The sequence below is a fragment of the Dunckerocampus dactyliophorus genome, chromosome 6 (genome assembly GCF_027744805.1).
Source record: "Dunckerocampus dactyliophorus isolate RoL2022-P2 chromosome 6, RoL_Ddac_1.1, whole genome shotgun sequence".
NCBI classification, from domain to species: domain Eukaryota; kingdom Metazoa; phylum Chordata; class Actinopteri; order Syngnathiformes; family Syngnathidae; genus Dunckerocampus; species Dunckerocampus dactyliophorus.
The window spans coordinates 5,325,989-5,338,746 of record NC_072824.1 but is presented as its reverse complement, the minus strand read 5'-3'; the positions used below and the strand labels follow the sequence as shown (position 1 = coordinate 5,338,746).

General features: G+C 41.6%; 3 protein-coding genes across 5 annotated transcripts in view; 1 reads left to right on the top strand and 2 right to left on the bottom strand.

Moving 5' to 3' along the window:
* Positions 1–564: 564 nt before the first annotated feature.
* lgals2b (lectin, galactoside-binding, soluble, 2b) lies at positions 565–4,043 on the top strand. The gene is made up of 4 exons (XM_054780533.1): positions 565–741; positions 3,023–3,096; positions 3,171–3,330; positions 3,709–4,043. The coding sequence occupies exons 1-4, from the start codon at positions 739–741 to the stop codon at positions 3,853–3,855; spliced, it is 384 nt and encodes a 127-aa protein (XP_054636508.1). The 5' UTR covers positions 565–738; the 3' UTR covers positions 3,856–4,043.
* A 1,203-nt stretch (positions 4,044–5,246) lies between these two features.
* On the bottom strand, positions 5,247–6,287 carry uts2r4 (urotensin-2 receptor 4). The gene has a single exon (XM_054778983.1). It carries the CDS (start codon positions 6,285–6,287, stop codon positions 5,247–5,249), a length of 1,041 nt encoding a protein of 346 aa, XP_054634958.1.
* Positions 6,288–8,396: 2,109 nt separating this feature from the next.
* The window catches only part of zgc:92360 (uncharacterized protein LOC436988 homolog), a 34,797-nt gene continuing 30,435 nt past the window's right edge, over positions 8,397–12,758 (bottom strand). For all 3 annotated transcript variants that reach the window (XM_054780532.1, XM_054780530.1, XM_054780531.1), the window contains 2 exons: positions 11,594–11,822; positions 8,397–9,183 (listed from right to left, as the gene is read on the bottom strand). In XM_054780532.1, the coding sequence (XP_054636507.1) occupies positions 9,155–9,183; positions 11,594–11,822 (258 nt within the window). In that variant the 3' untranslated portion in view covers positions 8,397–9,154. The remainder of the gene's footprint in view (positions 9,184–11,593; positions 11,823–12,758) is intronic.

The following is a 12,758-nucleotide window of genomic DNA, read 5'->3' as shown; positions in this document are numbered from 1 at the left end:
CCTACCTTAAACAAATTTCAATGTTTATCCAATCAAGCGTCCCCATTACCCTTTACTGTCAGCAGCCTGAGTGAAGCAGGGAAGTTTATGCCCGATTTACGCAAAACCTACTGATATATTTATAGTGTCACATAAAATAATATCTGCCTATACTGTTAGAAACCTGCAAAACGGTGCACCGACTTTAAAGCCATTTATTAGCTTGGTTGTTTGCTAGTGGAGTATTCACAAATAGGATTGTAAAGGAACAACCATTACAAAACACACACAAGCGATTGGCTACTTTGCTTTTGGTTCCAGAAGGAAAACGGGGAAAAAAACCCCACCACACACAAGATGTAACCAAAACATTTAAACAAGAATTTAAAAAGAAACGTAAAAAAAACAAAACATATTTGAAGAGTTAGATTTACAGGTTGAATCTAATGAGCTAATGCTCGGTTTTGACTGAGACTTCTCTGCACTGCATCATACAGTCATTTTATTTGAAGCATGCACATCTTCTCATTAGCCAACAACTATCAATATTTTTTTTCATTTATTATCAAGAAAGCATTGGCCGGAAGGAAGTGTCATGCAAAGTTGTACCAAGTACTGCCGTGCTGTCATTGGAACCGCTGCAGCTCCCTGCCCCCTCCCTCATCAACTCACCTGTGTCATATAAAGCAAAGAAGCTGCCATCGCGGGTCTCTGTCACTTGAGGCACGACCTGCAGAAGACCCACTGAAGACAGCCAAGATGGTAAGTGGAGCAATGAAGTTCACACCGGGCACAAAACTTCAGTCGTGTTGCTTTCAGACACTCCTTGCAATGGCCTTCTTCGTCTTTATCATCCGTGTTCCTAGAGATAAAATGAAATGTTACTACTCATATTGATACTAATTTGGTCATTCTGATTAGTCCTATTGTTGAAAAAATGGTATTTTTCACAACTTTCATTTATTTTCTTCTACAACGTTCTATTTGAATGAATAGGAAATGTAAAAGGAATAACTACAAGTGCGCAGTACGTTTTAGGCTGTGTTTCCGCTTTTATGTAATTGTGTGTATTACACTGATATTAATGTTTCAGATGGTATTTGTGCATAACGTGTTGTGGAAATCATTAGGATAATAATAATAATAATAATAATAATGCCATGTGACCTGGGAGACGGCATACAGTATATGTATGCATAGAGTACAGGTGAGTCAAGTATAGAATAATTGCGGGTGTGTTGATGAGAGGCAAGATGAAGTTATACTTCTATTGACTAGGAAAACAAATTATAATTCTCATTGATACAATTTGAAGTGAGTCGTGGGGTTTTCATCAAGTTCATAATATCGGGACGCCTGCACGCCATCGTGCATGTATTGTATTATGTGAGTTGGCAGAAGGTTCCATTGGGCCGTGTCTTTATGGTTTTATTATCTTTATATGACGAGGGCATGCGGCGAACAAACAGCACCTTCCTGTTTCCGTGCTTTTTACAGCCATGATGTTCATGTTGCAACCTGGTTGATGATCAACGATGACCGTGATAAGAACACCTCTGATAATCGCTTACCTGCACATGCGATCGTGAATATCGGAATATGTACACTTCACTGACATACTGCACATTTTACGCTCACTCACAGCTGTCCACTTTTTAGTTCAGCATTCAAAATGCAACTTTATTGACATGATCGACCATCCATCCATTCACCCATCTATTGACAGCTCATCCATCCACAATGTACTGTCCAACATCCTTCCATACAACCATCTATTCATCCATTGGTAATCTACCATCCATCTGGCCAATCACCCATCCACTGACATTTGATCATCCATCCAACAACCTCACAATCATCCATTCTTCCACTGACAAGTCATCATCCATCCAACACCCATCCAGTCATCCATCCATTGACAAGTCACCATACAGCCAATAAACTTCCATTCATTCATCCATCCACAATTTCTCATCAATCCAACATTCTTCCATACAACCATCCCATCACCGAGTGGTAAACTACCATCCATCCAACCAATCATCCATCTATGGACAATCTATCATCCACCCAGAAAACTGATATTTATCCATCCATTCATCTATCGTCAAGTCTTCATCCATCCAACCGCAATCTATCATTGACCCAACATAAATCCATCCATCCAATAACCCATCCGTTGGCAAGTCATCGTTCATCCAACAAACTTCCATCCACCCAAACAGTCATTCATCCATTGACAAGTCATCATCCATTCAATAAACTTCTATCCATCCATCCATCCAATGGGAAACAATCATTGGTCCAACATCCATCCGTCCATTGGCAGTCCATCATCCATCCAGCAACATTATATTCATCCATCCATCTAATACGCACACATCCTTTGACATGTCGTCATCCATGCAACCATTCAACTGCAATCATTGGTCCAACATCCATCCAGTGACAAGTTTTCATTCATCCAACAAACGTCAGCCATCCAAAATCCTTCCAAACAACCATCCAACCAACCAATCATCCATCCATTGACAATCTATCATCCACACAGACAATTTATAGTCATCCATCCATCGGCAAGTCATTATCCATTCAACAAGCTTCCATCCATCCATTCACACATCCATCTATCTAATGTGCACCATCCATTGACCGTTTACCATCCATTCAACAAACTGTCGTCCATCCAACCATTCAACTGCAGTCTATCGTTGGTCCAACATCCATTCATCCATCCGTCTGTCTGATATGCACCCATCCAAGTCATCATTCATCCAACAAGCTTTCATCCACTCACACTTTATCAACTGTCCAACATCCTTCCATACAACCATCCATTTGTCCCATGGGAAGCTACCATCCATCCAATCATCCATCTACTGACAGTCTACCATGCACCCAGCAAATTTATATTCATCCATCCACCAATGCATTGACAAGTCATCATCCATCCATCCATCTATCCAACCACCCGTCCATTGACGAGTCATCAGCAATCTACCATTGGTCCAACATCCATCCAACAGTTCTTTGTCCTTCACAGAAAGTCAAGGACATGACCTTCAAGGAGGGGCATGAGTTCAAGATCAGGGTCAAGCCCAAAGACGACTGCTGCACGTGAGTGCTCGCCATCGGCACTCACACTCTCTCTCGCTCTCCCATCTTTGTAACACTTTGTCCTCACGGCACAGCTTCGCCATCAACATCGGCCACGACTCGGACAACATCGCCCTGCACTTCAACCCGCGCTTCGACGACAGCGTCATCGTGTGCAACTCCCTGTCTGGAGGCTGCTGGGGCGACGAGCACCGGGACGGCAACTTTGGCTTTGCGCGAGGGGAGGAGTGCAAGGTGGGCCCTTTCTTAGGTGTCACACAAGCGTAAAAAGAAGAGAAGCACTGCTAATAGTATGAAAGAAGTGAGGACATATGGTGACGCTTACTGCTTTGAAGGTTCATTCATTTGATTAATCTAAACTCTGCTTGTGAGCGTTTAAGGATGTTTAAAGGTGTCGTTAAAGTCCTTTTATTTGTCTCACACGTCAATCTTTAGACAAAGATTGTTAGAGGAGGCAGTAGTGTGTACTATGACTCTGCTAGGTAATAATCACAAGATGGTTTATTGAGTCATAAAGTGTCTCCTTCGAGGTCCAAAGTCCAAGCACGTCTTTTCTACACGGACGGCTTGAGCGAAACACCTTTTAACGTTTCTCCTTTCGTCTCCTTGCAGTTCTACATCAACTTCAACCAAGAGGAGTTCTACATCAAGCTGCCCGACGGCAGCATGATGAGCTTCCCCAACCGACTGGGGGACGTCAAGTACAAGTACTTCGACGTGAGCGGTGACGCCAGGATCGTCGGCCTCAAGATCAAGTAGAGCGCTGCTTCTCTTCAAGCATCCATCAGTTGTGTAAACGTTAAAACCCGGACGCGACTCCTCCCTGTCTTGAGCTCCTGGAAACGTGGAAGTTGCAGGGGTGACCTTGTAATGACACATAAAGGCCTGCAGAGGGAGCCAGACCTCATTCCATCTCAATGTACCGTAAAGTCTGCTGCTTTGCTAATAAATGCTATAAAAATGTTCAATCTCTTGATTTTACTTCTTCACATATGCCCGCATAATCCCCAATGTATGATTACATCATTTGTAAAGCATCATTTTGTAGGATAGTGTCTATTTTACAGAGACACAAAGACAAGTGAGCAGCCAAAATAAAAAGTCAAATAAAAAACATGTGTGACATGGTCACAAGAGACAATTAGCAGGAGGACGTAAAAGGACAAGAGGATGAGGAATGTTGCAAGACTCACCACATTCCCGGGAAGCCAAATGGGACCCCCATGGAATGCTTGGAAGGTCCACATTTGAATTTCTTAGAACATTTAAAAATAGAAGTTTTAAAAAATATATACAGTATGTATTTAAACTACATTTATAATGCAAATATATCCACATAAAATATGTTTAATTTTAGAGAATCCTTGCATTTTTAAATACATTTTTACCATTTTTTGTGATTTTTTTTTTTGTGATTGGCTTGGAGAAATCACATGGTTCTATCACTTTATAGCAGGGGTGTCCAAAGTGCGGCACCGGGGACCATATAAGGCCCACCGCTGATTTTTTTTATTGGCCCTCGGCACATTCTTGAAAATACAATTAAAAAAGAAAAACAGCAAAAATGGAACAAAAAGTGGAGTAATTTTACAAAAATTGGGAAAATATTCATTGTATTAAAGGAAAAAAATAGCATAAGTTGTAATATTCAAGACTAAAAATCACATATTTTTATAACAGTTGAAATATTCTGAGAAACAAACAAAATAAAGAATACATTTGCAATTTAGGAAATTTAGGTTGGGCAAAATATTACGGCAATAAAGTCAAAATATGCAGATCAACATGGATTGGTTTAAAAAAAAAAAAAAAGTAAAAGAGGCCCTTGAAACGTTTGGTTTTTCAGCATGCGGGCCCCCAAGTTAAAATCTTGCATCAACATACAAAAAAAATGAGCACCGTTTTGTCACTGTAATTAAGGGCTTCTATAAACAGATCATTTTTTAATATTTCCCAAGCCAAGATAAAAGCTCGATAATGACCACCTGCTTGCCAAATTGTGAGCTCATATTTAGCCTTACTACTTTACTCCAGTAGCTTGAAATAGTGAACATACCTGCACTTATTGTTTGAATGTGTTGTGGAGCTTTATTGAGGGTTTCTAATGTCTTTATTATTAAGAGAAGCTCCATAGAGAGCAGATATGTTGTTCAGTCAAGAGTTCCACCTGGACTACATGTTCTCGGGGGCGGGCTTACAGCTGAAACGGGCTCGGTCCTGCCAGAGGTGACCAGCTGACCTTTCTGGGCCAGGTAGTCTTTGTAGTTCCGTGTGAGGAGCGTGTATAGGAAAGGGTTGATGCAGCTGTTGCTGTACGTGAGGCAAGTGACAAAGAAATTGATGTAATTGTGTGTGGACGAGGACAGCGCCTTGAGGGACTCCGCAGAGAAGAGCTGGGCCAGCTGCCACGCCCAGAAAGGCAAGAAACACGCCCAGTAGGCCACCACGATGCTGAAGATCATGGAGACGACGCGTTGTTTGAGCCCTCGTCTTCTGGCTGAGCCGCCGCTTCCCACCAGCCTGGCCTGTGCCGCCCAGTAGCGCCTGGCGAGGCCCACGTAGAGTCCGACGATGACCAGCCCAGGGACGAGAACACTCGTCAGGAAGAGGACAGTGACGTAGGCCTTAAAGGCCTCCAGGGTCCAAGTCGGGAAGCACATTCGCTTGATCACGCCGGATGGAGAAGCCTTGCCCTCCCGGAGTCGGATCATCACCATCATGGGAAGCGTGAGCGTGAAGGCTGTGGCCCAGATGGCCGCCGCCACCAGTTTCCGCCTGCGCGTGGAAGAGTCGCGGGCGCTGAAGGGCCTGGCCACGGCACGGTAGCGCTCCAGACTCATGGCTACCAGGGTGAAGATGCTGGCGTGCATGGTGAGGAGGTCCAGGCTCAGCAGGACGCGGCAGCCCACGTCGCCAAAGAGCCAGTCGTGGGCAAAGTAGGTGCACACCACGAAGGGGATGGTGGACAGGTAGAGCAGGTCGGCCAGAGCCAGGTTGCCGATGTAGACGTACACGGAGCCCGTGCGGCGCAGCGCAGCCGACCTCGTGATGACCAGCGTGTATGCGTTGCCCGCCACGCCCGAGACCCACATGACCAGCAGTGTGGCGCCAAGCAGGGACGTCACCCAAAGTCCACCAGTGCTCTCTGAGGACCCTCCGTCTCCTGTGGCGTTGCTGGCACTGCGGTTCATTGCCGGTCCAAAAGTGTTTTGAACCATCAAATTGGATCCTTAGTTTGATCCAATGGGATCAATTCACTCAGATCCAACTATTCCAAGCTGGGGCACTTCCGATACCTCCAGGAATAAACATCAAAGATGTCCAATGAGGACCATTAGCAGCTGTGTCATGTCCAGTCAGGGACATCACCGAGCCTTTGTTCCATCCAGATATCACGCATGAATCCTCAGCTTCTCTGGCGTGTCGGTGCGTTGGAGGTTGTCCCCCGTCCCTCCCTACCTTCCTTCCCCTCTGTGGTTTTTCCTCAGCAGGGTGTCAAAGCACAACTGGCCAAAGAACAAACTGCACACCGAGGTGAAGATTTGTGGAGGAGTGTGCCTCATCATGCATGACACTGAGCAGGACTGTTTTCATTGGTAGAGACAAATACAGGGGGGGTCCTCATAGTGTGGACATCTAATATACATACAGTACAGTATGCTGCATACTCTACATACTTTATACAAACAACGTTTCCTTTCATTAATAATTACTGGTCTAATATTTTAAAATACTTACAAAGAAATTATTGTTAAAATAAATTTAAAAAGTAAAGAAAAACTAAATAAAAATATACAATATACTGTATATATTAAAAATTAACTAAATTAAAAGGAATACAATATTTATTTATACTATGTATTCTTATCAAATTCACATATTAGTTTTACAGCTGTACAGTATGTGTGTCCAGACTTTAGGGACATCCTGTAGTGTTCCATTTAGGAGCTTTTCCATTGTTTTTATTCCTGTTTCGGTTGTTTAACATGCACTTGCAATGCTCATGAAGCATGGGGTCCAATAGAATTCTACCTTTACAATTATTAGTATTAATTAAACAACGTGTTTATTGTTGTGGCTGGAGTTTGCAGCGCTGCCTCATTTATTTACGTTGTTGTTACTTTTCTCTCTCGGACGTAGCGTAGCACAGAATATTTCAGTTATTAATATGGTGAAACGCTGTATTTAAGACCGCATTTTTTTATTTTTAACATTTTCTTATATGTATATACTGTATACCTGTGTGTATATACTTTTTTGTACCATTTTTTTTTAATTAATATTAGGCCAAAAAGTAAGATATTGTTAGACCAAGTGCGTCCAAAGTGCGGCTTTTGGGCCATTTGTGGTCCGCGGCTGTTTTTTTATTGGCCCACAGCACATGCTAAAAATATAAAACCTAAAAAAAACTTTAAATAGAAAACACACACACAACAGCAAAAATTGAAAAAATCTCATTGTACATGAATAAAGGTAAACTATTAAGAGAAAAAAAGTTGGAACGTAACAAAAAAAGTCCTAATTTTACAAGACTAACGTGATACAATTCAGAGAAAAAATAAGGTCATTTTGGTAGCTTGAAGTTGAAATATTAAATAAAGACTATTTTTATGTCGTAATATTATGAAAAACAAACAAACAAAAAACTAATAAAGTTGTCATTTTTGGAAAATTAGGTTGGTAAAATTAGTTCATCCAAGAGGTCACAAAAGACCCCACAACAACATCCAAAGTTATAATGTTACTGGATTAAAAGTTGTAAATATTATGGTAATAAAGTCATAATCATTGGAGGAAGAGCTCCAAGAAGAAAGTTGAAATTTTAAAAAAAATTGAAAAAATAACAGAAATGGAAAAAAAAAAGCATTTGTAATTTTACAAGAATAAAGTCAAAATATTAAGAAAAAAAGTCGCAATTTTAATAGACTAAACTCGTAATATTTTTAGGAAAAAAATAATGTCATTTTAGCAGCACTGAGTTGAAATGTTACAACTTTAGAAATAAAAGGAATGTATAAATTTGACTTAATAAATAAATTCAACTTCTTAGCATAGCTATACGTGTTGTTTTACAAAATAGCAAAGTGACAAATTTGCATCCTTTTCATTTTTCACCATGTTTGGACACCCTGCTTTAGACGATACATACTGAAAGTATACAGTAATGTGAGTCACGTGAGTCCAGGGTGTTACTAACATTAAAAGTAAAAAATGCATCTATTGATCAAAGGACGCTATTTAAATTAGTCGTATATTAAATAAATATAGAAAATAGAAAAATAGAACATCTAATAAACAAGTAAACCCCCACAAACATTTTATTATTCAATTTTTACTTTTACTTTGTCATAATTGAAACAGAACAGTAAGATAGACATCAAACTACTTGATTACTAGTTTGGGAGTGTCACCTTAGGATGGCGGCACAGAGGAATGTCTCCCTAGAAAACATTAACACAACTGTGGAAACAATAAAAAAGAAAAATAAGTGAAATAAAACATAATTGGCAACTCTATGAATGTGAGTGTGAATGGTTGTTTGTCTAGTATATGTGCCCTGCCATTGGCTGGCCACCAGTCCAGGGTGTACACCGCCTGTCGCCCAAAGTCAGCTGGGATAGGCTCCAGCATGCCCCGCTACCCTAATGAGGATAAGCGGCATAGAAAATTGATGGATGGATGAAATAAAACATTTCATAGTTTGAGGACATTGGGCGAGACGTGGTCGTGGCTGAAGTGAGCCACTGGAGGGCGCTGCTGCACCGTTGAATGTGCTGCAATGCTTGCCAACTCCGAATACAAGACAAATGTTTCTCCCTCTTTATGTTTGCTCTGGCCAATTAAAAGTCCACGTTAATTAACTCTACAGAGACACAACGGAATTAAAAATGTCAATAAAATTAATAAGAATCAAAGTCTGTGTCATATAAGCCCTCACTGAAATGGCCCTCTTGTCGGCACTCTTACTTTAAAGTCCTTGTTTTTGAATACTTTGCACTGAGGTCTTGTTTGGTGACTGAGATGAGACGGCGAGGGGTGGGGCGCCTCCTCTGGTCAGTCAGTGTCTGTGCTTGAACAAAGCCTCCACTGGGACAAAAACACAGAAAGAAAGACAGAAAGAAAGAAGGAGACATTTATTCTCATGTCCAAAACACCCTGGAAAAAGTGATATGTTAATTCACATCGCATGCATGGAAAATAAACTACAAACATGTCTTCATTTGGACTGCTTGTCTTTTATAAAATCCATTCTACTTAACATTTGAAACGTGATGTTATTACCTGTTCATAACTCGCCTTAGTCTTAGTCTGCATTGTGGCTTTAAAGGAAAACTGCGCTTAAAAAAAAAAGTGTCCATCATCCACGATCCTCATGTGAGACAATGAACACACATCCTTCTCTTTTCTGTGCGTTCTAAAGATATCAAAAGAGATACAAAAGAGACGGCTAATTAATGCATGTACTGGGACACACCTATTCCGCCGAGAGAGTCCGCTATTAAAACACCTCCAAAAACCTCCAACAAGGTTTTATGGTTGTATATCCATGCTGCTACATTCATGATAACATGTAACACTTACACTATTTAGGTCATTTTGAGCATTAGCGGAACTTCCTTGCATTGTTTTCACATAGCAATATAGAAAGGAATGCTACACCTAGCGTTAACTTTTACAAACTTAAAAAAAAAAAAAAAAACACAGCAGCGGTGGCGGCAGCTCCAATATGTAGCGTTACCTTTCGCTAGTGGCCTGACGCGCTGCGAGTGAGTGTGTGGTGAAGCTAGTCGCTAGCTGGCTAGTAGTTAGCCGGTGTGTTGTGGCGATGTGTCACTACGCGGGTGCACGTAGTTCTTCGGCGTAACAATGTTAATAACAATGATAAATAGAGATGCTCCAATCAGGGTTTTATGCTGCAGATTGCAATCATCCATGAGTGAGATCAGCCGATACCGATACCAATACAGATCACATGGATTAACTGTACATTTTTCAATCTATTCATGAGTGGTACTGGCCGACTATTGCAAGGGCCCCTGGTGAATAGGTAAGTATTTGGGTTTTTTGCCTTTATTCGCGTGAAGTGATTTTTGTATGATTTGACACAAAACGTTTTGGAGTAATACGAATACATGGCAAAAAAATTGATGTTTTAGTTCAAGATAACTAAATGAACAGAATACAATAATACAAATAAATATGCTTATGAAATAGAAATATGTCCTGCTTAACGTAAAAGAGAATAAATAGAGTGTCCAGGTCGCAGGGGTGTCCAACTTTCATCACTATTAGAGCTGTCAACTGGTCGTGTTTTATTTACGACTGGCAACATTTCAATTGTACACTACTTTATTTACCAAGCACATCTACACTCAAACAGTGGGGCCATTGTGCTCATTTGTCTCTATATGAAGGCATAAAGTCTGAATTCAACACTTTTAATAATAAACTACTAAGAGTGGAAGCAAATACTCCTTGAGCCTTTGGTGAGATCCTCAAAATCAGTTGGCGAGCCGTGGTAGTACCGCCGTCATACGTGTTTATGTTCATGAAACACCCACACACGAATAGTGTTCAGAGGACAAGACATCATTACAGTAGTATCGTACAACAACAGAGTAAAGTTGTTCAGTGACACTTGAAAAAGTTAGTACGTACCCCATGAATGTCATATTCACTTCCCTGTGGGACAAAAACAAGCTTCGAACTAACCGCATTACTTGTTTTAAAACAACAATGTCACTGTGGTAAAAAAGTCACATTTGGAGTCCAAAGACAAGACGCTAGGTGGATAACTCTAGCTAGCTGCCACCAGTGACTGTTAGGCAAAGCGTGTAAACAAAGATGTAGGAAAAGTGGAAAGCAATAGGTTTGATAAGGGAGTGATCAAACACGCTGGCATGGATTGGCGTAGCCTGTGGCCAGCTGTCAAACTGAAACCACTGACGTTTTACAGACTGGTGTTGATTCCCGCGGAAAAGTACGTCCCTTGTTGGCTCAATACGGGTGTTGGCAACCCTACGTGACACGGCGCACATGCACATTCATGTCATGTTTGTGTTGTTATGACATGGGTTACCATGTCGCTGCCGCGCGGCCGATCGGTCTTTGTGATCGGCTCTGAAAGGCATTTATGACGCGTTCGTTGCGGATATAAGCCAATACTAAGCGGTGGCCAATCGACTGGAGCATCCCTAATTACAACAATGTTGCTGTAGCGTGGAGTTTCCCATCAACACTTTGTTGCCATCTGCTGGCAAGAAGAACAGTGAATGATGCGTTCAAGTACACACTTGCAACCAAGGAAATGACACCATCACCACTGAGTAAACAGTACTACGTTATATCTTAATTAATGTTAGTTAGTTAGCTGGCTGGTTAGTTGGCAAGATTACGCAAAAACTATAAAACCAATAGAGTGAAACTGCACTGCCTTGTCTTTTGATTTTTTTTCTACGAAAGGAGTCAAATGTTCAAAGAGCACTAGATGCCTCACTGGTGTACTCTTGGGGGGACATCTGAGCGCTTATGACGTCGTTGAAGTACTTGAGCCAGTCCTGCTGCTCGGCCTCCGTCTCGCACGTGAACAGGAAGCAGCGCTCGGGCGTCACGATGGTGATGCCGTGCTGCCAGGCGCCGTTGCAGTAGGTGCCGGCGGGAAGGCCGGCCGAGGCGCTGTAGTTGTCTTTGCTGCCCAGAAACACCTCGCCTTTGGCGAAGGCATCCTGCATGGAGAAACAGTTAGCACGACGACAAATAGGAATACAGTGGTACCTCGGTTAACCTCCGCCCTGGTTAGCTCCTTTTTCGGTGTACATCCAAAGCGTATGTTAAAATGTTGTCTTTGTTTTAAGTTTGCCCATCTGGTAAGCGTGCAATATAGCGTGTGTGACAAAGTGTTGTGTTTGTGCTGCCTGGTTTGTTTACGCAGCCATCTTGGATCGTGCATCCAAGGCGAACTCTTGTGATACTAATAGTGGTGTGAAAAAGTGTTTGCCCCCTTCCTGATTTCTTATTTTTTGCATGTTTGTCACACTTAAATGTTTCAGATGATCAAACAAATTAGTCAATGACAACACAACTGAACAAAAAATACAGATTTTAAATCAAACTTTTTATTATTACTACTGCTGAACAAAAAGAACATTAAGGCTAATTAATTTTTGCCAGAAAACATGTTGATGATCCCCAAGACCTTTGGGAAAATACTCTGTGGTCTGACGAGACAAAAGTTGAACTTTTTGGAAGGTGTGTGTCCCATTACATCTGGCGTAATAGTAACGTTGCATTTCAGAAAAAGAACATCATACCAATAGTAAAATATGGTGGTAGTAGTGTGATGGTCTGGGGCTGTTTTGCTGCTTCAGGACCTGGAAGACTTGCTGTGATAAATGGAACCATGAATTCTGCTGTCTACCAAAAAATCCTGAAGGAGAATGTCCAACCATCTGTTGGTGACCTCAAGCTGAAACCAACTTGGGTTCTGCAGCAGGACAATGATCCAAAACACACCAGCAAGTCCACCTCTGAATGGCTGAAGAAAAACAAAATGAAGACTTTGGAGTGGCCTAGTCAAAGTCCTGACCTGAATCCTATTGAGATGCTGTGGCATGACCTTAAAAAGGCGCTTCATGCTGGAAAACCCTCCAATGTGACTGAAT